General features: G+C 41.2%; 1 protein-coding gene across 2 annotated transcripts in view; it reads left to right on the forward strand.

Annotated features, from left to right (window-relative positions):
* The window catches only part of LRP8 (LDL receptor related protein 8), a 178,228-nt gene that overhangs the window by 94,776 nt on the left and 57,288 nt on the right, over positions 1-26,164 (forward strand). For both annotated transcript variants that reach the window (XM_065842288.2, XM_065842289.2), the window contains exon 3: positions 12,935-13,057. In XM_065842288.2, coding sequence (XP_065698360.2) covers positions 12,935-13,057 — 123 coding nt within the window. The remainder of the gene's footprint in view (positions 1-12,934; positions 13,058-26,164) is intronic.

A 26,164-nucleotide genomic window follows, 5' to 3' on the forward strand; every position in this document is an offset into this window, starting at 1 on the left:
GTCATATCTTATAATGTATGTTTTAAGATGCTTTTTTTCTTACAAAGACAAGGGAATTGCTGATTAGCGTGACTACTTAATAATGGAGTAAAAAAGAAAATCTCCTTCTGAAAGTAAAGATCTGCCTGCAGCTGATGGTGCGGTACGAGTGACATGGGGATTGCGCATTAAGTAAGTTAAACTACCCATCCTCCAGTTTGCTTTGGGATCAACTCGTTACTGATGTTTCACCACAAATGACTAATGGATGGATGGCTATGTAGGACTGCAGGCAGGATTCTCCATCCACCTAGCCTGGTTGAATTTGGCTGGAAGGGCTCAGTTGCTTAAATGAGGGGAACACTCGATTCATCAACGTCTCCTTGCACAAAGGGGGTGAGTCCCTCACTGAAGGTGAGGGACTCGCGGTTCTTCTGTTGGCTCCGGCTCATTTCTGAGGCAGCCGATCTCACTGTGGCTGCTCCAGGCAGAATGGCACCTTGTAGAAGGAAACAGCCAAGTGTGAGAGCAGAGGAGAGCAAGAGCAAGAATGGATCCTGTCACTAGGACTGACTGTATGTAATTGCATAAATTCCATCAAGTGCATCCCATGGTTTCAAGCCCCTGAAAGCTGTAAATAATGCGTTTTTAATTAATGGGTTGCCAGGAGCTTTAAAGAAAATCAGATTGGATTGAGTGCTGCAGAATTCAGCAGATATATTGGCTAGAGCAGACGTGCAGTTTGACTAACTGCTGGTGGTTCATTTTACTTTAATTAAATGACTTCCAGAGCTGAAAGCTCCTGCCATCCTCACCTGGGTACCATTGAAATCCACGAGGTATGGAGCTGGGGAATTGGGCAGAACTGGTTGACAGTAAGAGCAGAAAAGACTGAAGACTCTGCAGGGCTGTTTCTTCAAAGTCATAACAATTCGCAGTGTTTCCTGTATTGTATTTCTTTGTGTGATCCTTCTGGTTTGGGTTTTACATGTGCTATGCATCCAGTGTGATTGGTGGTGAACCAGAAGGCCTTCATCCCTGTCCTGTGTTAGCTGAGCAAGTGAGAAGCATCAAAGGAACAGTCGCTCTTTGCAAATGTATAAAATACTTTGGAATGACATGTGCTGTAGCTGCACTGTGCAAGTGAATCATATGGCATTTGGTAACTCATTTGACTGCAGAAATGAGCAGAATGACCAGTGCAAGGGCCACCCAAAGTGTTTTTAATGCCTTTCCCTGTCAGCATCTCCCAGCACAACCAGGGTTAGAGACTGTTTGTCTCTCTTTGCCTCAGTTTCCCTCCGTGTGCAGTGAGGTTAATGGTGTTGCCCTGTGGTGTGGGGATGTGGTGGAGAGAAGGTGTTGAAAGATGGGAGCTATGCCAGTAGAGGTGGGAGCACACAGGTACCTCGGATGGGTGGATAAAAGGGTAACATTGGTCCCTGGTGTGGTCTGGCTTATCAGCAACCTGCCTGCTGCTCCCTACTGACCTCAGTTCACAGCAGCTCGAGAGTAAGGGGAAATGTGCCCACTAAAGATGTTGACATGGTTCCGCCATCTGCTTCTACTGTATTAACTTTCCTGACTAATTGCATGTGTGATGCTGTGCCACATGGTAGCTTTGTTCTTTACATCAAAAGACAAAGCCGCTTTATGTTTCTTATGGACCTTTGAACCACACTTGCCATTGAAGGTCCTGTCAGTGTGACACAGTAGCTGTTGATGTCTTCTTGCCTTGGTGATCAGAGAGCTTGAAATAAGTAAGCTTCGTCATACTTGTTAATAGGTTAAAGGGTATTATTGCATGCATCATAATTTCCATGTTGTGCCTATTCATTTCCCATCCCCAGGGTACTAGTATTTAATATTGCAACACACAAAAGCATTTGACAACGCACAGTGATGAGTGAAGAAGAGAAACCGTATGACCGATGCCTAACTCTTAACCTGACCACTTCACTTAATGTAATGCAAGAGCCCATCCGCTCTTGCTTCCTGGCAGAATATTAATAGACGTTTGTTTGGCGCTGTTCCGCCGTAACAGACTTGGATCAGAGGATGAACCTGCTGTTCAGTCTGAAACGATTCTGGCTTTGGAGACATTTTTGAAAATGCTTTTGTGTGCAATCCCTTACAATTCGCAGAACTCTGATTCAGTGGTCTTAAAAAGCAAGATTCCTAGCAAATTAGTCATTGGATGAAATTCATGTCTTCTTTACAGAGCACTAACAGAGCTGTAGAAAATACATCTTCACAGGTACATAATGCAGGGACATCTGTGACACTGGTTTCTCCAAAGATCATTACAAGCCAGGATCTAAATAGTTTTTATCATGTTGGACATTCCTGATGTGTTGCTACCCAGTTAATTTGATGCAAGTTCCTATACCATACATATTGGTGTGACATACAATTGCTTTTCAGTAGGGTTTATTATGGCACAGGGGTTTTCTGTGTATATTTTTTTTTCTTCTGTGGTATACCAATTATTACTTTCCATTTTCTATTCCAAATTTTGATGTCTGAAGCAGGTAAAGAATTCAGGACAACGAATGCATGGTCAGAAAGGGGATCTTCCAGTAATCCTAGCAATGAATTTTGACTCCAAAAAGGACCATAATTTTGCTAAAAATAAAATGGAAAAAGAGGGTAAAGCTGAAAACACTGGATTAAGTCTTCAGAAAAATCCGCGTTCCTTTCATTGCTATTGACTCTTCATTCTTCCAAGACTATGCAGTGGATATTTTAATTGTAGTATTTTAGCCTCCCAGAGAAGTAAGCCATTCCATGTGGGTTTTTTAACTGCATAGAACATTTCTTGCCTTTTTCGCCCTGCAACTTATTGATTTAAGTAAGAACAGGAGAAAAAACGCAAACATTGATCCAATACTAAGCAACTGGACTATGTATAGAAGTGACATAAAAAGTGGTGTTTCAAATGAAAAAATAAATGCAGCAGAACCAAGTATAGTAGCAGCTTCATTTCCCCTGCTGTTGGCTGCCAAACAGAAAGCTCAGGTGTGTTACTACACATGTAATTCCCTAATTGGGAGTGCAGACCTGGGTTGCCTTTCCCTGCTGGCCACCCACGTGGATTTTTGCTCAGAAACGGTGATATCTGATCAGTCATCCCACATCTGTTGTGCTTCTCTTGTCCTCTCTCCCTAGTTCCTACCAACAGAAGGCATCCTCTTGCCACTGAGAGGATTGAGTCTTCAAGTATGTGATTTAGGTCATTGATCCTGATTCTTGAAGAGCCTTTGCTTTTTTCCTTTCCTGTCCCCTTTATTTTGTTACAGATTGTGAGTTTTGCATTGAGTTCTGCTGGGTTCCCAGTGCATCATTGGGTTTGGGTAATTTATATTACAGGTCAGAGATACTTGGGCTGTTAGCAGCTAACGCATTTTGGGAAATATATAATGCTTGTTCATAGGAATGGTGTATACATGTGTTGTACCACAGTTACACAGAGCTTGCAGGTGCAAATTGTCAGGTTACTGTTTTCCACGCAGTTGCAGTATGCAGCCTGGACCCACGCCAAGTTCTGCAAAAAACGCTTTAAATGGTATATATTTCCCTTCTGGCAGTGTTAAGGCTGAGATGCAGAGGAGGGGACTTTGCCTGCAATTTTGGGGACTCCTGGTGTGTAATCACACGCTCGGCTGTCGGTGGCAAAGGTGACAGGTGAAATTGCTGCTGTGTCCCAGCAGATGCGTTTTACACGTGCAGCTGTGTGAGGGCAGAGTCTGGCGGTGAAGCGGCAAACGCAGCCAGGGCCTGAGGCTTGCCAGGGATGCCTTGTGCTGATTTTAACCCCAAACACAGCATAATATCGTGCAACTACAGCTGGAGCATAACACGATCGTTGCCACAGGGTCTGGGCAGAGCTTAGCACTTATGGATTTACCTTCCATGTGCAAACTTCAGTTTCAGCAAACTTACACAAAATTCTGCTGAAGGTGCTATGTTTTGCTGTGATGTACTTTAACCTTGCAAGTTTGTATACTAAATTCGGGCAATGAGAACTTAAGTGTTGTGTCCAAGCTGTGAAAGACAACTTCTGCAATGTGGTGTCTCTGGTATAGACTCCCGTGTTCTAAAGTTTCAATGCAACAGCATAACCTAGGCAAGAAATTGTAGCCCTTCAGGCTTTGGGGTTGTTCTTTGCTGTCCTCTCCATCGGTCTTGGATATTTTGTTACCATCACCTGTGCAAACATGAAATAGAGCAGAACTCTTCAATGGTGACAAGGTGGGGAGGCCCTCCTTTTCCTTGTAGCCCTTCTCAGTATCACTTAGTGAAAAGATCTCTGTTCCCATGTCTTAGTCTCTTCCTTTCTCTTATTTTCTGAATAACTGAAGGCGAATTCAACCTAAAAGTATGGCTGTGCTGTTTCCCTGGTGCCTATCTGATGAGCTATAGGCACGTTTGTAGGTAGGAAGCAAAATTGCTTCATGAACTTGAATTAACAGCTTCTGCTTTTCTGCTTTAATATAGTTTCTCACAGAAATGTCCTTCAATACGTTTTGTCCTTGGGAAGCCTGGCTTTTTCATCAGGAGGTTGATTGTTTAGCCTCTCTAAAGAGAGGGTTAGCCGTTAATAACTTGGGTGAATCGAGAGTTTTCAGGTTCCAGGACCTGGCTGGAGAGTCAAATGCTTGTGATCACTCCCAAGTTTCAGAGTCCAGGGAGTTTTTCTCTATTTCCACCTTTCTGTCTGGGAATGTTTTTGTATCTCTGTGACCATCCTGTTGAGCAGCAGTATTTAAAGCTGCCTCTTCAAGGCCCATAGCTCTGACTTAGGTGAGGGTTATAAAACCTACATTGAAAACAGACATTGTAGGGTGTCATAAAAACATCTGCATCCAATTTTGCACAAAGACCACTGAGGCCAATAATTATTCATGGGATCTGGTTGTGTTTCATCAGGGTAGAATATGGCCCCTAGTGTTTAATTCCCAGAAACAGAAAGACAGAATAACGTCAAGTGCCTCTTGGGGAGTTTGCAGACATCTCTCATTGCGAAATAACACACACGTAGGTGCCACCCAAGAGCTTGTGCCTGCAACAATGTCTTGGTGCTTCTTAAAAGAAAACAAAACAAAATCCAGAACGGGCAGACAAAGCTGCCTATTCTGTCAGCAAAAGACAGCGTGGATGAGTTTTAGTCAAAGAAATATTCAGAAACAAACTGGAAGCTCAGATCATACCAAATCCTTTCAAGGGGTCTTGACTGCAGCAATATGGAGTTCTGGAAACATGTTTCACTTCCACAGCAGAGTGATGCTGCTCTTTTCTGTAAAGAAGAAATTTTCATTTGAGCTTACGGTACCTCACTAGCAGATGTGGCTGAAAGATGCAGGTCAGGTCCTTGCCTGCGCCACAGATTTGCAGCGTGACTTTTGGCATGCCATTTAATCTCTCTCTGTCCATGTACCTGTAACCAAGAACATGAGCGCCTTGTGCATTTCAAGTCCTGATGTCCCTTAAGTAAGAAGAGCAAGCTTTTAGATAGTCCTTTTGCACAGTGCTTTTGTACTCTCATAATCTTTGCTGTGATAAGGATTACATTTTCTGAAGCCTGACCCTGTCTGTACATTGCCAGCCTCCTTGTCACTGTTGCTGTTGTATGAGTGTCAGAGAGATTTTTTTGGTGGCCATGTTTTGACACTGAATGGCAGGTACTTTTTTGCACCTGCCAACTTGCCACATTGCAGTGAGGTTGATCCAGAGGTGACTGCTGGCTGGACAGGCTTGTCAGCCTATTTCTGAGGAAAGCTGGGGGTGTATTTAAGATACCGGTAGGAAAATCTGTCCCTTCCTTCCCTTTCCTCTTCAGAAGGGCACGATTTTCCAGTTTACAAGCAGAATAGGTGGGAGCTTGGTTGGTTTTCTTTTGGGTTCGTTTTTTGTTTTTAAGCACCACAGATTTGAATGCTGAGGTGATGTGGCTTCTTGGAGAACTGCAGTAAGAAATTTGTCACAAAACCTGGTTTTGCACAAATTAAAAGATCCCTGATGCTTTATGAGTGGAACTTAACAAACCTGAGAAAGCTAAAGGAAAAGTGGAGGGGAGAGTTGCCTGAAGGAGTGTGGAGCACGTTCCTGTGGACGGGGCAGCACTGGAGCTCTGCACGGGCTGTTCCCAGCTGCCAAGCTCCCTGAGACAAAGGACAAAAGCCCTGCCGGAGCCTCAAAGGAGAACTTCTCTTAAACACCCACGTAGTACATTTTACAGACCTCTCATGCCCTCAAAGGAACATGCCTGTCCAAGTGGTAATTTTGTCCTTGGATTCTCTTCTGGGATTCCTGCTTTTCCTACTGATGAAACATGTTTTGTAGGGACAAATGCTGCATTCATTGGACCAACCTGTATATTTGGAAAAAAAACAGAGCGACTTTTGAGCGTACAGCCCCTTCTTAAAGTCTGAAATGGCAGCAGCAAACGGAGGACAGGTTGGGGAAAAAATTTGTTCAGTTTTGCTTTGATTACATGACTAAATTTAGCAATGAAGGCAAGTATTTGTTAGTTGAAGTCATTCATTTCATACATGAGAACAGAACTTGCAATTAGGTGCTGTCATTTTCCTCACGTTAAACTCAGCATTAAACATGAAAATGTTAAACATTTTTAAGTGTTTAGATGTTAAACATAATTTAAAATTGTTTAAATAATTCTAAATAGGGGGCTTACACCTATTGTCATTTAAAATGCAGAAAGGTGCATCGCTTTGATACTAATGAAGATCGCAGGTGCCATTTCTTTTACTCCCTTTAACTGATTGGATTTGGTTTGATTTGATTTGATGGATGAGCGGGGCTAGTTTAGGCTCAGCAGCTTCATGTTTATGTTTTGGTTACTGGAATAGCAGCCTAAAGCAGTCCCAAGCCCTCTGACTTGGCTTCTGTCAGTTGAGTGTTGTTTACTGGGGCTGGTTCAGAGGGTCTTGGGGAGAAGTTTCTTTAAAATGTATTTCTGGTGGAGCATCAAAGGGACTGTGGTTTGTGTCTGAGCACTGGCTGTTTGAGGTGATCTGATTAATCTTGCTTTATAAATGTAATTGCCTACTGAGATGGCAGCATCAATAAAAGTGGCCAGATTCAGAGAGCAGTTAAATATTCCCTTTCATAACTTCAAGGTGTCCCTTTTGAAGCACAGGGACACTGACAAGGTACTTGGTTAGGGCTCAGTCTCCTGCTCCAGGAGTTTTTCGTGTTTGGGAGTACATACCAAGTTTGCAGTGAACATAATGTAATAATTCAAAAATAATTTGCTTTCTTGTATTGCTGGGAATTGTTGTTTGGGAGTGACATTTGTAGCCCAGAATCTCTCTCAAGTGCTGAATAATGAGCCCAGCCCCTACCTTTCTCTTGGTAAGCAAAAACCTCATTGCCCAAACAAATTATTCAGCTAGGGTGTATTTTGCTCTCTCCAAGACTGGATTAATTGGGGTCCTTAAGCAATGCAGAGTGAGCCATAACGATGATGTATTTTGTTCTGGGATGAGCTCGCTTGTGTCCCATGTTACACTTCAAGCTGCTGTTGGCACCTCGGGGCTGAGCGATGGCGATGGTCTGTGTTAAGCTCCTGAACTCTTGTGATGCTGCTTTTCTTCTCATATGGAGTCTTGTCAGCGGCTCTGATAAGCCACTGATCAAAGTTGCCATTGAAGTTTCTCAGCATGAAATGAAACCCTGTTTTATGAATTTCAATTTCTCTTTCTGGCCTACCATTATCTCCCCATTCTCACATCCTACAGGGTTGTGCTATGTAACTGCTGCAGAAGGATCACAGCAAAAAGTCCATATTATGGCCGTTCAGTGTATTTTATTTTATTCTTAAAGCAGCTTGGGTGAAACTGTTTTCTGCAAGAGTGCTGAATCCTGGCTGCAAATGAGAACAGTTTGAATCAACACCAAACCTCCCGTCAAAAGTTGAAATAGGAACAGGATCTGTGTAAAGGGATGAGGGCAGCATAACAAAATGAAACCAAAGTTTCCAATGGTTTTAGTGTCTAGGGTTTTTTGCTTATTTGTTTTTCAGTCTAATTGCCTTCTTCCCTCTACAGTAAACCTCCCTAGAGTATACGAGGTGCAGAAGCTGCGCAGCCCCAGCTGGCAGCACATGCCGGAGACCAGCCCAGTGGCCACTTTCTGCCCTCATCTCCCTCTGCAAAGCTGTAATTTTGACTGTTCTCCATTCAGCTACCAATTCTGTGAAACTTGTAGGAGTAGGCTTGCTTTTCACATCCTTTCCTCCCCTTTTAGAATTGGTGGAAATTGGACGACAGTTACTGAGGGGATAAAACAGTGAGAGAGCACTGTCTGTGGGGTCTTCATGGTTTAAAACTTGAGGATGCTCTCATCAGCCTGGTTTTCTGTTTGGATACAGATGCAGAGATTGAGAAAAACTCTTAACCTAAAAATCCTGCATTTAGAGTCTGTTATTACTACAAAGAAGTTCATTTGGGGCGGGGGGGGCAGGGAATCTTTGTATTAATTGTCCTTTACAGGCAAGTTGTAAACAGAAAATGTGCCTTTGCATGTGCTTTTACATTGCCACTGCTGTTGAACAACTACAGCTTTGCTCACAGAACTGTTGATGATAAGAGAGGAAACATATTCAATCTGCTCATCAGCTGTGTTGGTTTGGAAAAATTAGAAGTAGCAAAAAAAGAAGCTATTGTAGAGTGCTTAATATTACAGATGTGCAAAATAGGAATAACCAGGAGGCATGAAGTGGAAATTGAATCGCAGAGGTCCTGGTATCTTCCAAAGAGTAGCTGTAAAGATGTTCCTGGCCCATAAAGCCTCTAGAGCTGAGGCAAAAGTTAAGTGAGGTTAAATGAAGTGACTGAAGGGTTGTGAGGGTGATAGGAGGATGTTGGCTTTTATTAGAAAAAGGAGGAAAGAATAAATCCCGGACCATTCTATTAGATTCAAATACCTATTTGGCTTTAGGGTCAGGGATTTGACCCTTCAAAGAGAGGTATTTTTGGAAGCTAGAAGTCACATTTAGATTATCCATTCCCTGCTCCTAGCCAGTTCAAGATTTTTTCCTTTCAGTATATATTTATTTTCTCCAGTCTAATTATACATATCCCCAGTGATTGCTTTTTTATGAATTTCCTCTATAAATGTTCATATTCCTAACCAGTCTCCCTGGGTTCTCTGCTTTTAATTTGCTGCAGGGATGAACCCTGAATCCTTACTTGCAGTTCAGGATAAGAGATGTGAGTAATGGAAAGGAAAAGGACATTTTTGCAAAATGAGACGCTACACTGGTGTGATGCAGTTTAGTCTAAAATTCAGTGTATTAGGGTATTTTTCTGTTATGACTGGATAAATTTGAAACCTGCTTTCTCCCCCTTGCCTTTCTTTCTGAGAGAAGCAGGAATGTAGCCCCACGGTTGCACAGGCACCAGCTTCCACCCTGGAGTTTCTGACACATCTGTCCAGCTGCAGATGTGAGAGAGGAAAAGCAGGTACCAAAGGCAAATCAAGCAAGAGTCAAAAGAAAGCCAGTCCCTTTAGTGTCACTCTCTGCATCCACGCAGGGGAGAAGATGAAAGGCTCTGTGAACGCTTGGGTAGCCCCCTCTTTTCTTGTTCCAGGTACGGGTTTGCCCCCCGAGGAGCAGAGACACAGGGATGCTGTGACTATTTACTCTTGTTTGTTTATGTTCGTTTTGAGGAGATGTGGGAGCGGAGCTGCCTGGGCTGCTTACGGCAAAGGAAATGGATCTCAGGGGAACGATAAATTTTGCTTGGCTATTTCTGAGCCAGGTGAAACCGTAAAATTGAACCTTTGTCCTCCCCATTGTCTAAAAGGGATGTATTTATTTATTTTACATTTTACTGCACCACTGACAATTTATGGTGTGAGCCTCAATGAATTTTTAATAGAGAATTGATAGAAGAAAGGTGTATAACATGGGAGATTAATAGAAAAGGTTATCAGACTTGAAAGAGAAAAAGGAAGAAAAAGACAGAGAGCTGATATTTTAATTAACTGCTCCCTGCCTGCGTTGTGATCCCAGAGACATGACGATTGAGTGCCAGAAGGTAAGTCTGGTTAGAAATAAAGTGATTCCAGTCTTGCATTAGAGGTGAGAAATAAGGCCGTGCTTCAGTGTCCTCGCAGTTTGAATAATACGAGTTGCTATTTGTAACACAAAGCAGAATTTATTGGAATTAAGGCAGTCTCCAAAGCTGTGACCCAATGTGTTGAAGAGTAGTAGTAAAAAGTAATAACAAATAAAATATAGTATATATAATATAAATTATAAAAAGTAGAAGCCATAAAAACAAATAAATAGTAGAGGTTAATATAAAAAAACATAGAAAGGTTTGAGCTTCCCTTGCCTTAATGCTGCTCCTTTAAGAGATTAGACAGCTTAGATTCAAACAAAGGACCAAATGTGTTTGCATCCTGCTGCTCTATCTGTTGATCTGGCAGGGGACTGTTGGACCTTTGGGTGGGCATGTGGACAGGGATGACACTTTTCCGATGGGCTGCAGTCGGGGAGCACATTAACACCTTCCAAATGATGCCCTGGGACTGTCAGTAATGCTTTTCTCCCCCTTTTGTGAATCTTGGCAATCTATTAATTGTGCTGCAGCGTCAGGGGAACAAAGCTATCGGTGCCACCATCTGCTGTGAGCAGGTTGGCTATGCTGAAAGGAATGCTGTTAGGCTCCCTTCTCCTGCTGACCCCCTCGCTCAGGCTTGTGTCCACATGTCCCAGAAATATCAGTGATTAGGGAAAAAGGGGACATTTATTTTGAGGTGAGAAAGTAGTTGTGTTGCTCTCTGGATCTCTAGAAAATAAGTCAAGGGGCAGTTTTGCTATGGAAAGCATGATATTAGGACAGTGAGAGAGCTAGTATAAATCTAAATACATTTTAAAATTTAAATTTCTTATGTCTTCAGTGTTAAACTAGTCTCTGCTTTCTGGATGAAGATTTGATTGTTTCATTTGTAGATGCCATAATCTTCCTCTAACAGCAGACACCAACATTTTACCCAGTCAGCCTCATTGTGAGCTGTGGAGTGCTCTGACTTCGCTTATGTGTGCATATCCCATCTGTATCTGGTCAGAGTTTCTGACTGTTATATACATCAGATTAATTAAATCAGCCTTACATTAAATACATCAGAAGTGACACTCGATAGCCATTTTCACAAGTTTTGGTGTTCTCAGCAGAGATGTTCAGGAGAAGGTCTGTTCCCTTGGATAGCGGATGTGCAACGTCTTTGGAAGATCAGACTGGATTCTTAGTATGACTGATCTCTTGTAAAACTCTTGGTCTGTATGGGGTTGGGGTTTATTTTTCTATATTAGTTCATAATACCTGGTCCTGACTGAAGGAAAATTTTCCTTTTTTTTTTTTTTCTCCTGATAGAATCTGGCTCATTTAGCAACAGAGGCAGAGTAAATGTATGTTCTCTTTATAAAGTGCATCCTGATAGATTGTACAGCTGCTTAGCGATGCTTTGCAGTGTTTTCCTGCTGGATGCCTGTTCAGGGAAGCTGCCTATTTTGTGCATTAGGACATGAATACTTGATTTGTGCCATGTAGACCTCTCCAGCACCTCAGCCAGTAATGCTCTTTGTTTCCTCCATGGGCATGTGATCGATGTCTGACACTGCTCCCTCCCTGACAGCAGCTCATGTAAGAAGAAAAGAAAGGAAAAAAGATCAAAACCTGGACACTTTCTTTGTTTAATGCTTTGAAAATGTTTGCCGGAAGAAACATTGATGTAGCAATGGTGTGTGCACGTGACTTGCGTTAGAGAATAGATATGAAGTTGACACCTCGCTGTGAGGGCAGCTAAGCAGTGGAACAGATTGCCCTGGGAGGTTGTGCTGTCTCCGTCTAGAGAGTTTTTAAGACCAGACTAGATAAAACGCAAAGTAACCTGGTCTGACCTCAGAGCTGACCCTGTCCTGAGCAGGAGGTTGGACTTGATGACCTCCTGAGGTCCATTGCTACCTGAATTTTCCTATGATCCTATTAAGTTGTGAGCAGCTTTGCAGAGGGAAGAAACAAATCTCCTCCCCGCCACCACTTCCTATGTAAATTGATGGCCAACAAAGATAGATAGCAGTTAGTCACAAGGTCTTGTACTTCGAGGGTGGTTACACTGAGCCATTGCTCGTGACTCCCATGGCATGGTGGTCCCGTCCAGTTCCTGGCGGAAAAAACATGGAATTCACTGTTGCAAAAGCAGTGAGTGACGGGTAATCACACTGAGGCCATGGACTGAAGGGGACAGATATCTGTAGATCACTCACTTTCTGCTGCAGTGGAAAGATGCTGATTTGTAGTACAGGGCACTAGTGGTGCTGTGCCACTGGCACAGAAGAATTGACTAATTAGTTGCTTGAGTTCATGTCTTGCATCTTTTTCAAGCCCTAGATTAATGCAAGCAAAGAAAAGAGCACCGAGTGGTTGACATTTAAGGAAATGATTTTTAGTGTTTGGAGGACTACTTTATGATCATCTACTATAGTGACAGATGTACTAAAAAGCCATTAATAGATTGCATAGATTAAAAAACGTTATTGCGTAGATTACAGTATTCCAAAGGTGAGACTTGTTTATCTTACTGGTCTTTGAATCATGCAGAATGCTTTCAGCTCCACATAGGCAGCAACTTTTTGTAGTAAAAGCCTTAAAAAATTATTTTGGAAAAGAACATCCCTGTCTTGAATGTCTGGAAAGAGACATAGAAAAGTGAATCTGTGTTAAATAATGGAGGGATAAGAGTTCTAGCAGGAAGAAACACCCATCTTTTATACCTGTTTGACTGTCATGAAGAAGCAATATTGAATGTGAAATGAATATTCTCAATATAGGGTAGTCAGTATCATACTTAGTTGTAATGCATGCAGTGGAGGTCTTCTGCAGTGCTTATATTCATACTAAGTACTTTTTTTTTTTTCTTGCAGCAAAGAAAACTTGTGCCGAGTCAGATTTCACTTGTGACAATGGCCACTGCATCCCAGCCAGGTGGAAATGCGATGGTGAAGAAGAGTGTCCCGATGGCTCAGATGAATCAGAAGCAGCATGCAGTGAGTAGCACACAAAAGTGTCATTCAAATCAGATGTTTTCTAAACTTTCAAATGTACTAGTTTTTCAGACTATGGTACAGGCAGCACTTTCTAGTGTGTACTTCTGTCTGTAATGGAATTGAAACATCTCTAGTTCTGTTGCAGTTTATCTGGTTGTAAAGCCCATGATCAGCAGCAGTGCACAAAGATCCACAGTCGCCTGGGGTCAGGGCTTTTGGAAACTCAGATTTGCAGCGTTTACATGGTAGCATATTGAGACCTATCGTCACTGCAGACAGCACTTCTGTCATTACAGAGGACCTTTGCAATGTTAGAGTATTGCTCTTTCTTTTTTTTTGCCTTTGAGAATAGATGAAAGATGAACAATGTAATATAACTAAAGCTGAGAGTAAGTATGACAGATGTTAACTGCAGGTAACACCTTTTAAAAACCCGTTGATTCAGTCAGTAAAAGGACATGCTTGATTTTTGTGTAGTGCATTTTATCTTGTTCTTTTGACTCTCTGAGGAGGTCTGTTTGGGCTCTGTTGTTCTAGAACTACTAAGGGTTGTCTGATGTTGAGTTGAAGGGAATCCCAGGAATATTTTAATGAAAACACTAACTGAAATGTAGACTTCTATTGATGTGCTTACTTACATCTGCAGATTTGTTCTTAGACCAACAAACTAGTACAAACCATTCTATTGAATTTCCAGTCATTTACTTAACAAATACATCTCCATGAGCCAGAAGTGATAGTGGAGGAAGTATTCTAGTGGATTTCACCAGAATGGGGCACATAGAGGACTTAAAATTTACCCATACTTTTATTTTTAAGACTAGTGCCAGTCCTGCTTTCTCCTTAATTAAGAAATATGAATGCTCTTCTCTTGCATAAAATGAATGGAATCATTTTTGCAGCCATATATAGGCTACAGAAAAAATTATTTCAGTAACTACATTAACATATTTATGTACTGTATGTGTTGGTCTTTCACCCTGCTTCCTCCTTAGTCAAGAACTATCTTATTAATGCTGTTTCCACTACCTGATTGCCTGGAGGAGGGCTGCATAACGAAGCAGCTCCATTCCCTGCAGTTTCTGTCTGTAAATCTATTGTCAGAGCCCATAGCCCGGACTGTGCAGAGCTAAGATCCCCAACAATTTCTCGTAATCATCCTTCATTCCTTTTCTAGCCATTTTACCTTCAATTTTGCCCCCATTTATATTCACCCTCTGGGGAAATCATCCTTAAAACTTAAGTATGTTGACCTGTGCCTCTGATTGTTGCAGCACGGGACTACCATCCTGTGAGGAAAGTAATTTCTTCAGTTTTGTATGATTTTTCTGCTTGAAACCTTCTAAGAGACTGAAGTCTGCATTTCTGTGGTGGTTCGTCTTTTAAAAAAAATAGATGGTCCTTGAAAATCTCCTTAGTGCTAATGGGAGTGGGCCAGTGTCACCTTGACACAGGGGGAAGTTTGTTCCCATTCTGTAGTATATGCCTAACAGGTGAATTGGGAGTTCCTTGTGAAACTAGCAGTACCTGTATGGACCAGTTCTTAATTTGTTTTTTAAATAGAAGGACCTTGAAACCAGTTCAAAGACTATGGCATATAACATGTCATATTTTGTTTACAGCTGTCTCAAGCAAATTTACTATGCTTTCCCTCAGTAGAAGATATTTAGATTTTGGGGTGAGTTTTAGCCAAAATAGATCAATTTTTGCGTGATGGATACTTGAACTTATTTGACATTCACAGAATACTTATACAAGCCTTTGTCTGACTTGTGGCTAGCTCACAGGAGAAGCCAACGTTTCTGTGCCAGTTGAAAGCTTACCTTCAAATCTTAAACATTTCTGCAACTAGAACTTGGAAGTTTACTTGTTTTGTAGGATTAACCAGATTTGAAGTTCATACTTAATCAGATGAATATCAAGTAGTTTTAATCTTATGATTGTTGATAGCTATAGGCTTTAATTTGCATGTTGAGGACATTCTTTCCAGATGTTTTGTGTCCTAGTCAAAGTACATGTCATCTCGAAGGCTGATCTCATCTGCTCTGCGAGGAAACAGAATCAACCTGGTAATACATAAGCCCAGGGCTGGTTGTGGGTTTAATTCACATGTGTTTGCTGGTTTTCATTTCACCGCTGGTCAAGACAGCAGTCAGTCATAAACCTGGTGGACTATTAATCAAGAAACTGGAGTGTTATGCTTTGTTCTTAGTTTGTACCCTTAATGTAAAATGCTTAGTTCTTTGTGTGTGTAAATGTTATTTAAGGACAAAGAAGAGGCTGTAATGACAGAAAATGTATAGTCGAAAATTCCTGCATGGTGCCTTCCTCCAGTCCCATGTTCTTTGTCCCTGGTGAAAGCAAGGCCGAGCTCTCTGTGTGGCTGAGGAACGACTGCAGGCCCTCAGGACTCTCTCATTTTCTGCTTTGAAGGAGTCTGCACTTGCAGAGTTTCCCTGGGGAAGGGGCAGGTTAGGAAATGGAGATTTCTCACCTCTGGCAAGATCAAACTGCTTTATGAAATCAATTCCTATCAGACAGGCCATGTAATTGCCACAACCTCTGCCAGGATCTAGGGTTATTCCTCGATTAATGCAACGCTGGGACACTGTCCATAGTCCATTCAAACTGGGGAGGTTAAGAGCATTGATAATGCTCACTGTTGCATTTTAGGAGTATTTCCAGCTTAGAATGTGATGAAAACAAGGCAGTTCCTTGCAGCCTCTAGCCATCTGCTAAATGGCTTCTTACTTTCTGAATGTTGTGTAGTGTGTGTTTAAATATGCTCTCTGATTGGTAGTTAGGGATCTTTTATCTCCATCTCTAGTACTCACTTAAAGATAACAGTTTGTGGGTTTTATTGGTTTTATTTGGGGTTTATTGGTGTGGTGTTTGTTGTGTTGTGTTTTTTTTTTTTTTGTGGTGGTTTTTGTGTGTTTTGTTGTGGTTTTGTTTGCTTGTTTTGGGGTATGGTGGTTTTTTTGTTGGTTTGGTTTGGTGGTGGTGGTGTTGGTTGGTTTGGGGTTTTTGTTGTTGTTTGTTTTAGATAAACCTGCTGCCGAACCAAAACAGTACTTCGCGTTTTCTGTTTCTCAGATCAGTGAAGTTGCTCAGCTTTGTACCTAACAATATCCTCTCTAGGGATGTTACTGATTCCCAGGTACTTGAGGCAGCACGCCCTGTCTCCTGTCGGATACATTAGACAGCATCACAGCTGGCCTGACTTCTCTTGGACCTGTGATGTCTATGTGTTTTTTGCTATTCGTGCAATTGTGTTTTTAGACTGCATTTTCTTCAAGCCACTGACTCTGGCTGAGAGTGGTTGCTGTTCAGTTCTCAACTGATGAGAACTCCAGGACTGCTGCCTGTTGTGAGTGCTAGTGCTAGTTGAAGGTTCGTTAATTTCTAGCATGGGCTGATTTTGGAAAAGTTGGTTCACCAGGCTTTTGGTTTGAAATGGGTTGTTATGAATAAGAAACTGCTTGTATTCCTTTATTTTTCCTCAAGGCAGATCCTTAACCTAAACATGCTCTCATATCCATAGGTTTGTCCAAGTGAATTATTCATGTAACATGTGAGTGTCACCACTAAACCTCAGTGTTCTGCCATCTGTCAGTTTTTCAGTGCTATTATCTGGCTGCTAAATTTATTTTGTCTCATTTAATTTATTTTAAGGTTTCAAAGAAATGTGTCCCCTTTTTCTATGAGATTATCTATTCAGGGGCATCTTGTGGGCTGGATCTGTTGTCTCTGAAGTCACCATTAGAAATATTGTCTGTTTGAGGGGGAAATGTGGAGGTTTTTTTCTGTGTAGAAGCAGAATGAGCCCCTAAATCAAGTGAAGCAAAACTGTGTGAACTCAGAAATTAGTGCTGTGTACAAGGCACAGAAGGGACTGAATTCACAATTTTAGAAGTTGTGTTGATTGAGCCTAGGGAATGAAGGAGAGGTGAGGAGGAATTTAATATTGAAGAGAAGAAAGTTATTTCGAGAAACATACTTAATAAATGAAAAGAAACAGAATGGTGGGTGAGAAGGAACAAAGAAACGCCATTTAGCTGTGCTGCAGTGGTGCTGCTGGTGGGAAAGGGGAAGTATTAATACTTGGACATGCCAGCTTCCAGCTTTGTCTTCCTTGAGAAAGCCTTTTTGGATTCAGTGATTGCCTGACCCAAGCCTCTGTTGAGGACAGGTTGGCTGCTTGCATGTAGAGCAAATGTCCCTGCAGGTTACATGCCCTGAAAATAGCTGGGGGAGAAGCAGGCTTGTCCTGATTGACATCGGCCACGGCTGCTTCTCCTGCCTGCCAGGAGGAAGAGCCTGGAGTGGGTGCAAAACTGCCGTTGTTGGAAGGTGCTCGGAAATGATAATGGATTTAATCTTCCTCATGCCGGCTTGTTAGTATGCAAGGAGCTCCCCACAAATCCTCAAAAAGGAGAGCGAAGTATCTGGAAGTAGTGGGAGTAGAGTTAGTGCCTCTGTCAGCCCAACACCTGTGACTCCCACATACCTCACCAGCAGCTGTTTTGAGATACAGAAAATATTCTTGATCTCAGTGTAGGCTCAAATGCTGTGAATCTTATAGTTGTTTGCTGCAAGGTTATACAGCAGTGAAGTGCCAGCTGCAGGGAGATCTTTCATAGCCTACATGTACTGTGCCATTGGAGAGTCCTCCATGGCCAGGGCCCCAGACTTATTTGTCATTGCTCTCACTAAAAGCAACTCAGTGTGACTTGGTGATTACCCACTGCTGATCTCCACAGGCTTTGCTTATGCATATGTAAAGATTCCTCACTATTTTCCTATCTAGTTTATTGAAGCTGAGGGAGGGGGAAGGGAAGTAATTTTCCTTACTGAGCTAACAGAGACCTCCAGCAAAATGAATGTTATCCACCTAATGCTGTTGCAGCACAGGTACTGAATCATTCTGCTTTTCTACAAGAAAGTAACTTTAAATTTCCCTCTGAAGTATTTTGATTATTTAACCAGAGACTTAAATAAAAAAATCTCTAGAGAAAAATAAAAACAAATGCTAACAAACAGTAACAGCACTGATGGGAACACAAATTAAAGGGATAGAGCAAGTGAAAATCTAGGCTGGCAAACTCTTGCCTTAGGACATTGTATGTATAATGAGATCGAGGAATGCAGGCAGCATAAACTCACCACTTATTTCTTTATCAGATATGTGACATTTTTCTAGTTAAGAGCAGAAATTATTACACGGAAAGGTGTAGTAGGGTGCTATGAGGAAGAAAAAGAGAAGGAGAGACCTGAATTCATATTGCAATGATTTAGTAGGGCAGGTTTAATAAGCAGCAGTACTGGAAACAGATTTTTAAATGGAAATGGAATATAAAAATCAAATCCTGAGTGTTGGTTTGAAAAACGCTACCAGTTCATGCAGTCCCTTTTATTTTGAAGTACTTGTCACAAGTTCTTCAGGGAGATGTATCCAAACTCGACAATTGTATTTTTTAATGGGTTATTTTCCATGGTCCTAGGTACTATATATGCTGATTTCTCACAGTGGTAATCAGTTATGCCCTCATTTTCTATTAAGTTGCCCAAATGCAAAATTCTGTAATTGTTGGTAGTGCTGACAGTTGCTCACCCTTCAATGCACAGCCCTCTCCTAGCTCCACATTTACCTCATAGGATATTATATCTCTGTTATTCTTCTTTGATCCAGATCTCCTGCATGACTGAATTTGGTGACATTACTTCACTTTTGTGGAAAGTGACTTAATAAACTGTTCCTTACCCTTGAATAATTTTTTCTGGAGAAGGGTGCACTGTCTCATTCAGGGCATCACATACACTGGGCCACTGAACTTCAAGAAACAAAAGAAAAAAGAAACAATTGGCCAAATCAGCCAGGCACAGCCAAATATCACATTCTAGGACCTAGGGCAGTAACAGAGAGGATTTTTTTTTTTTCTTATTTTTTCCCCCTAACGTTAAGAGCGAATCTGTTTGTATATATGCGATAAGATGGTGGGAGATTTGTAAATCAAAGACCATTCTGATGGATTAATTTGTTACAGATCATTCAGGGGATTGAATAAGGTGGTGATAATGTCAGATGTACAGGTGTGCATTTTAACAACGCTTTCACTACACTACCTGGCTATTGCCAGTGTAGAATACAGCAGCTTTGATAGCATTGTCACTGTCCCCCTGCAATTGTCCCCTCATCACTGTCCATGACAGGAGGGTGGGAGCACTGCTAAATAAATATAGGACAACGTACAGGATGTGGGGACACTTCTAGAACTACTGGTGACAAGGCACAAAAGAGGCAATCTCATTTTCCAGATGCCCAGACTGGTTTGTAGGGCTAATAATGAACGCTTTGTTTTGTCAAGGTAATCAAATTTATCGAGATAGAATAAAATTAAAACACCCCATGATCACCTCTCCATGAAGTCATGGAATAATTTAAGATGGAAGGAACCTCTGGTGCTCATCTAGTCCAATCCCCTGGTCAAAGTGGGCTCCTGTCTTCATGTTTGACTAACCTTATTAATGGTAAATAAGTATCCCAGTGTCTCACCAGAACTTCCTTTATGGCAGGACATGTCTATCACCTCCCATGCTGTCAGTATGCACCTCTGAGAACAGCCTGGCTCCTTCTTTTCTAGTCTCTCTCATTTTGTAGCTGAAGGCAGCAATGAAATCTTCCTGTAGTCTTCTCTTCTCTTCTGATGACTGAACAAATGTTGTTCCCTCAAACTCTCCTTCTATGCAGTCTTTCATTTCAGATTATTTTGTCAGATGATTGGCAATGACACTGCTACAACCAGGATACAGTTTTTGCATTGTTCACTCACCTCTGTTAAAGCTTTAGCATGTGCAAAATATAACTTAATTGATTTTATGCTTCTAGTATGCTCCTTAACTTCCAGGTCTGCTTAGCAGAGTGTTCCAGACTCTTGAAAACCCCTCTCCATGGAAGTGTTGAATGGGACACTAGAGATGAATAAGACTTGTTGAGGCCTGTTAGCAGACTAGTAATTCCTTACAGATTGTGGTTTATAGTCCAGTGCATATTTTTAAAATCCTTTTTATCCTAAGTGTATATCACCCTTTAAATTCTCACAAACGTACCTCTGCTCCTGATTTAATCATCCTATCTCAGCCAGTGTACACTTGCTTCCCAAGTGCCTCTAATTCCTTAACTGCTGTAACTGCATTGAATGCCTCCAGGTGTATCCTTGTTGAGCAACTCCAAAGTGACTTCAGTGTCCCAAAGGATGCAAAAAGATAGGGATTGACACAAGCAGTCCTTGGCAGGGTAAAGGAACCAAATCCATTTTTTTCCTGCATCCTGTTCCTTTTCTTGAAGCATGAAATTATCCTTTTACATCAAAGAAAATGCAGCGAACTCAAAGCCTAGCTGTTTATCCCTAGCCATCAGCCATCAGACAACTTGATCTGTGGCTCATGAGCAGTGAACTACATCTCCTTTTTGATGATTATATGGCTTTGGTGGTCTCAGCATTTTACTTACCTAGAGATGTAAATTAATTTAGGGTATGTAATAATTGTGTTCCAATTCTACCAGTGCTAAAGAGTTTTAAGTAATACCTGTTCAAAACAAAATGTATTTTTCCTTCAAGGGAAGATGTTTAGAGCTTACATCTCAGAAGTGACCTTTTTGGAGGGCTGAGTTCTATAAGAAAACCAGTAGAAAATAGCTATTGAGTCCTTTCTAACATTTTTATTGTTCTTTCCCTAAGCAATGTTACCTTGTGGGAAAGTCACTTTTTCATGTAACATGGCAACATTTGCAGTGTTCCTGTACCTCAGAATGACTTCGACCTTTTGCTAGTTGACTGCTACAAATATTTAATCACTAGCATTTAAATATTTTCCCGATTGGTCTGATGCATTCATGAAGTTCATAAACAGGAATGGTCATAAAAGAGTTTGATGCTGCCTTTTTATGGCTATCATTAGTCTTGCAGTTATTTCAATAGGAGAGAATAGCAGGAAAATGAAAGTTGAGTATGTGAAGTTCTTGTATGTGTAGTTATTTAATAGGCCATAAATATTGAACTAGTAAAAACTGAAGAGATTTTCAGAAATACTCGAACAGCTTTTCATTGCCTCATGCTTTCATTTTATTCATTCTCTTGCTGTTTGCGTTCTGAAATTCAGATTACCTGATTTTTACATGTATGTTTTTTCCTTGTTTATTGGGGGCAGGGACGGAGGGGATGGGATCACATTCAGTTTACTTACTATGGCTGATGTGAAAAGGAAGTAATTTCTGGGAATCTAACGCAATATAATTTGAAAATGTTTTGCAAACCGAATGAAGCACTGCAAAGCAAACTTTTTCTCCTTTCTTAAATGGGTGAATTATGGTGTGAGGAAAGTAGGTTAGTATCATTTGGCATTATTTTAACATGTTTCACATTGAAGTACCTTTTGTGTTTTAATATCATAATGAATTGTATGTTGAAGCTGTGATTCCTAGTTCCATCACCTTTTCCTTGATAGGTATTTTTCTTCTCTTTCTGTTTTGTGTTTTCATTCAAGACAAACTCCCACTGAAATAATTTGCAGTTTTAATAAGGGTCTCGTGATAACGCCATCCTGCTTCCTTGAGGATTAGGATCATGATTAAGACTGGTTTAATATGCAGTCTCTGCATGCTTTTGTAGATAATTTATGTAATTTAAACCTTGCACTGGAGATGTTTAATTCTCTGAAATGCTTCCAGTCAGATTGCTCTCTGGGGTGAGGAATGGTCGCTGACGGTGTGATCTGCACGTGTGAGGGTGGTGGGGATCTTCACCCCGTGCATTTGTGGGGTGCAAAGAGCTTCCATCGCTGCCGAGGGCCTTAATTAGGGCTTTGCTTTAGCAACAGCTTCTGGCCTCCTTTCCAGGGACACTGCATTCGATGGCTGTATTTGAAGTGATAGATTTCAGCTCACCCTTTCCGACCTGTATTTTAACATATTAAAACATGTTAAGAGTCCTTTCCATTAAAATGCAGAGGACTTTGCATAGTAGCTTTATTAGACCACATGCTTATGTGTTCCCATCTGAATGGACTGATGCCAGTTATTGCACCATGTTTCTGGCTTATGCTGCTGGGTTAGTCATCTTACTGTGTCATTTGAGTTCTCTAAGTGTGCTGTTGTGCAAGATTCAAGTTACTGTATGAAGACTCTGAATCTCTGATTTGGCATAGAGGTTGCAAACACTAGTTGTTTAAGCACAAACATAACCATGCTTCTCCCCGTTTTCCTTTTTTGTACAGGGAGGAGCATGTCTAACATGTTTGACAATCAGCAATTTCATCTCTAGTCATTGTGTGTGTGTTTATATGGGTAAAATTATACATGTGTATTTAGAAATGCACATACACACCAAAAAAAAAAATGAAAGGTGTGCTGTTCAAGCATTTCAGCAGGTATATTGGGCCTCCATGGACTGCGAATGAGAAATAGTGACTAACATACTGAATTCTGCTAGAATTTGTTTCTGCGTCAGTTCCTGCCTCTAGACATGTTGCAAGTGTGAAACTTGGAGCTGAGCTGTGTGAACCAGCAGGGATATTTGTAATGAAGTAAAGGTGTAGGTGTTAGGGGAAAGCCTTTTCTTCTCAGCCACAGGTCTGCACACCACTGTTCTTGTGCAACAGCCTGAACATGTTCCATTAAAACTGCCATCTAAGCTGCCTGCTCCATCCTCTGAAAAAGAAAACAGGTGGGGGTTTCTTTATGTGTATATAAAAGATTAAATGCTCACTCTGAGATAAGAAACACAATTATTTAATAGCAGTGGAGCCTTTTTAGGCTTACTTTTGCACATATAAGAATGAGGACATATTAGAAATTATTAAGTCTGCATTTGTCTACTGAATCCTTTTTTCTTTTTCACTTGAGTCCTTGATGTTCTTTTGATCCCTTAGAGCAGCAATTCATTTATTGACACTTACAACGCCTCAGAAAAGTTGTCACCTTAGTGAGAAATAGCAGCGTCTTCCCTTGGTGTGAGCTGGGCTCTCCATGAAGCCCTTGCCCCTCTGTGGCCGTGCAGGGTGGCTTCCCCTGGGCTGCAGTGATTGCTGGAGGTGGCACCACACAGGGTGTGACACCGCTCTCCATTTTTCCTCTACAGCATGAATTTTTAAAAAGTCCTGGATGCTGCTCAGTATACTTGAGATTTTGATAGTACAGAGAACATATATTGTAGTGGCAGATACAAGGTGAAATACCAATGCGCTTACCTGTGTAAGCTTTTCATTTGGATTTTTAAAAAGGCAGACTTCAGGTAGCAGGAAAAAAGTGTTGAAAATTAATTCTGACAGTTTCCTGGAGACCTGTAGAGTTTTTCTTTCTATAATTTTTATCACTCATCTTGGTAGCTTTTGTTATGTTCGCTCATCTAGGGACCTTTTGTGCCTTTATTTTCCCTACTGGTAAGAAGCACTTTTGCAACAATAATCTCTTTTACAAATGGGCATGGTCTCAATGCTACTCGACTCCTTTATCCTTTGCATTATTTTGTCCCCCTAGTGTTTTGTGGAGATTTTCCTCCCTGTTTTGATTAGACTAGGAGTAATCTCTGTGAATGACAAAAAGAAAACGAGCCTGGAAAGAGGGAAAATGAGAGAGCAGCTGCTGATGCAAAGGCTCAGAAAGCCCCATGGGTGAGTGCTGGACTCCTCGCCACAGCTGAGAGACTTCTGAAGAGGCTGTGTTTTCATCGCTGTTTGTAACCGGCGGGCTCTCGATGGAGCCTGGCGTGTGGTCTGTGAGCATTCCTTCTTCCCAGCACCCAGGGCACAGAATTGCTTCTTGATTAGCCAGAGAAAGCAAGGGCGGGAGCCAGCAGGCACACGTGCACTTGGACATGAACCCCCCAGTCTCTTTTGTACTTGAGCATCTGCAGAAGTGGCGCCACCTCCCCTGGATCCCATCTCCCCTGAAATATTGATACATGTGTGGCTGCCCTGGGCTGGTATCAATGGCAGAGCTCCTGCTCCGCCGACAAAACAGATGTGTTTGGGGAAAAGGTGGTGACTTTTCAATTATAAAGGTAGCTTGACATGGTAGATAACTCTGGTTATGGACTCCTCCCTATGAGTGACCTCTCTGGCCAAGTGCTTAATGCTATTCCAGCTTTGCCGAGCAGGAACTAAAAAGTTGTTCTGCTTATCACGTACCTGTAAGTGCAACTACTGATGTTCCACTTTTAAAATATTTGATTGCTGGCATGCTTGAAAACAGCGCATTAATCAAACAGGTTGCTTCAGCTGAAAATGCCTGGGAAGAAATAAAGATAAAAAGCTATTTTTAAAATTAGTTGTCTAGATTTCTCAGAGTACACTAAGCTTTTATATAGTTTATGTAAAATGAAAAAAAACCCACCCTGTAATAGCAGATTTAATTAAATTAATCTGTGAGGAAAAATTAAAATGGGCTTTGGAAGAGGTAATTCAAATTTCTCGGTCAGATACAACATTTTGTTTTTTACAAAGGAAAAACATGTCTAAGTTTCTAGTAGGGCTTTTCATTATTTTAATCAATAATTTCTTCCAAGCTTGCACAATATGTTCTGTTACAAGTAACAGCAATGCTGTTGAAGATCACAATAGAACAGTCTATGGTTTTCCCCATAATTAAAGCTCCATTCTTTTTCCATAATTACCTAAATGCTTATCTGATGTGAAATTTGGAGAAAGAGTTCCTGATTCACTACATTCAAACCAGATGGCAAACTGAACTGCTTTTAAGGGATTAAAGAAACATTGTCAACCTTAAAATAATGTTTTAAAATCCTTTTTGCACTTAACTACTCTACTATGAGCCCCTTCTGAATTGTGCTTGTATCCAGTAACCACCAAGCACTTTACAAACCATGATTAAACTTGGTGTTTATTTCAACACCAAGAGGTGCGTGAGGCACTTCAGAAAAGATCAAAAGTTTGTCCTGCAATAGCATTCACCATTTCCTTTATAATTAAGTAATTATTCTACATTTGCAGCAGAGCATTGCTGAAGCCCGTGGGGTTCTGCCCAGCCCTGTGCAGCTGCCTTCTAGTGTGGAGCTTGCAGCAGTGGTGAAGTTATTGATACAGGCACTCACAGAGTGGGTTTGTATCAGAACAGACCCAAGTGAAGCAAGAAGACTAATGAAACAGAGTAATAGCAGGAGGAGTGGAATGAAGATTATAGTAATAATGTCAAAGGGGTCCATCATCTGAGGCCAAGCATGGTTTGCCATATACATTTTATATACATAGATATATAATAGATACATAGATATATAATTCTGTTAACAAGATTATTATGGATTTGGCAAAAGGAGCCTGTGAGGATGGATTTGAGAAAAAGCAGGAACAAGAAGAGGATGCTCTGTGCAAAGGGGTGAAAGGACGGGGTGGGAGAAACAGGAGTCTGGTGCCAGCAATGGAGCACAACTGCTGCTTTCCACACTGAGGTAATGGTAGGAAATTAAGATTGGTATGTGCTTCTTAGGGGACTTGCCTGACTTTGCTCAGGAAAGTTGGTGAAATGCAGGTCTGGGTTTGAGTTTTGGCTCTGCTGCTGCGTCACAGTGAAGCCGTAGGTGAGTGAAGTGACTCGAAGTGTCACCATCTGCAAAAACAGAGTGGTGTAATTTTGGTGAAGCTGCTCACTGGGGTGCTCTGTATCTTAGGAGGTGGCTGGAGTAAGTCTCTTGACTGTATTCCTCTTTGAATAGGCACCAGTTAATAACAGGGCTATGAATTGTGGTTTAATTTTACCATGGGTTTAAAAGCTGTTAACTTCAGTACTCTTCTTGGTCTAATTTCTTGCCAGTTTTTTTAATTGAGTAAAAGTTGAGAACATGGGGACATTTTTAATATTGCTCTCTCACAATCCCTTACTTACTTTTTCTTCATACATCTCTAGTAAAGTATTTTTAAAATTTATTTTCTAAGAAATGAAGTCAAGGAGTAAAGCCTAGACTTGCAGAAGTGTGCAAGGAAATATCTGTAGGCTCTGAGCCTTTGGAAAAGATTACCAATTTTTAAATGCACCTTTTTTGGATGTTTCAGTATAGGCAGTTTCTTCTAAGCTGAATGCCCTCCATTAATGGC

Source organism: Patagioenas fasciata, chromosome 6 (assembly GCF_037038585.1).
Source record: "Patagioenas fasciata isolate bPatFas1 chromosome 6, bPatFas1.hap1, whole genome shotgun sequence".
NCBI classification, from domain to species: Eukaryota; Metazoa; Chordata; class Aves; order Columbiformes; family Columbidae; genus Patagioenas; species Patagioenas fasciata.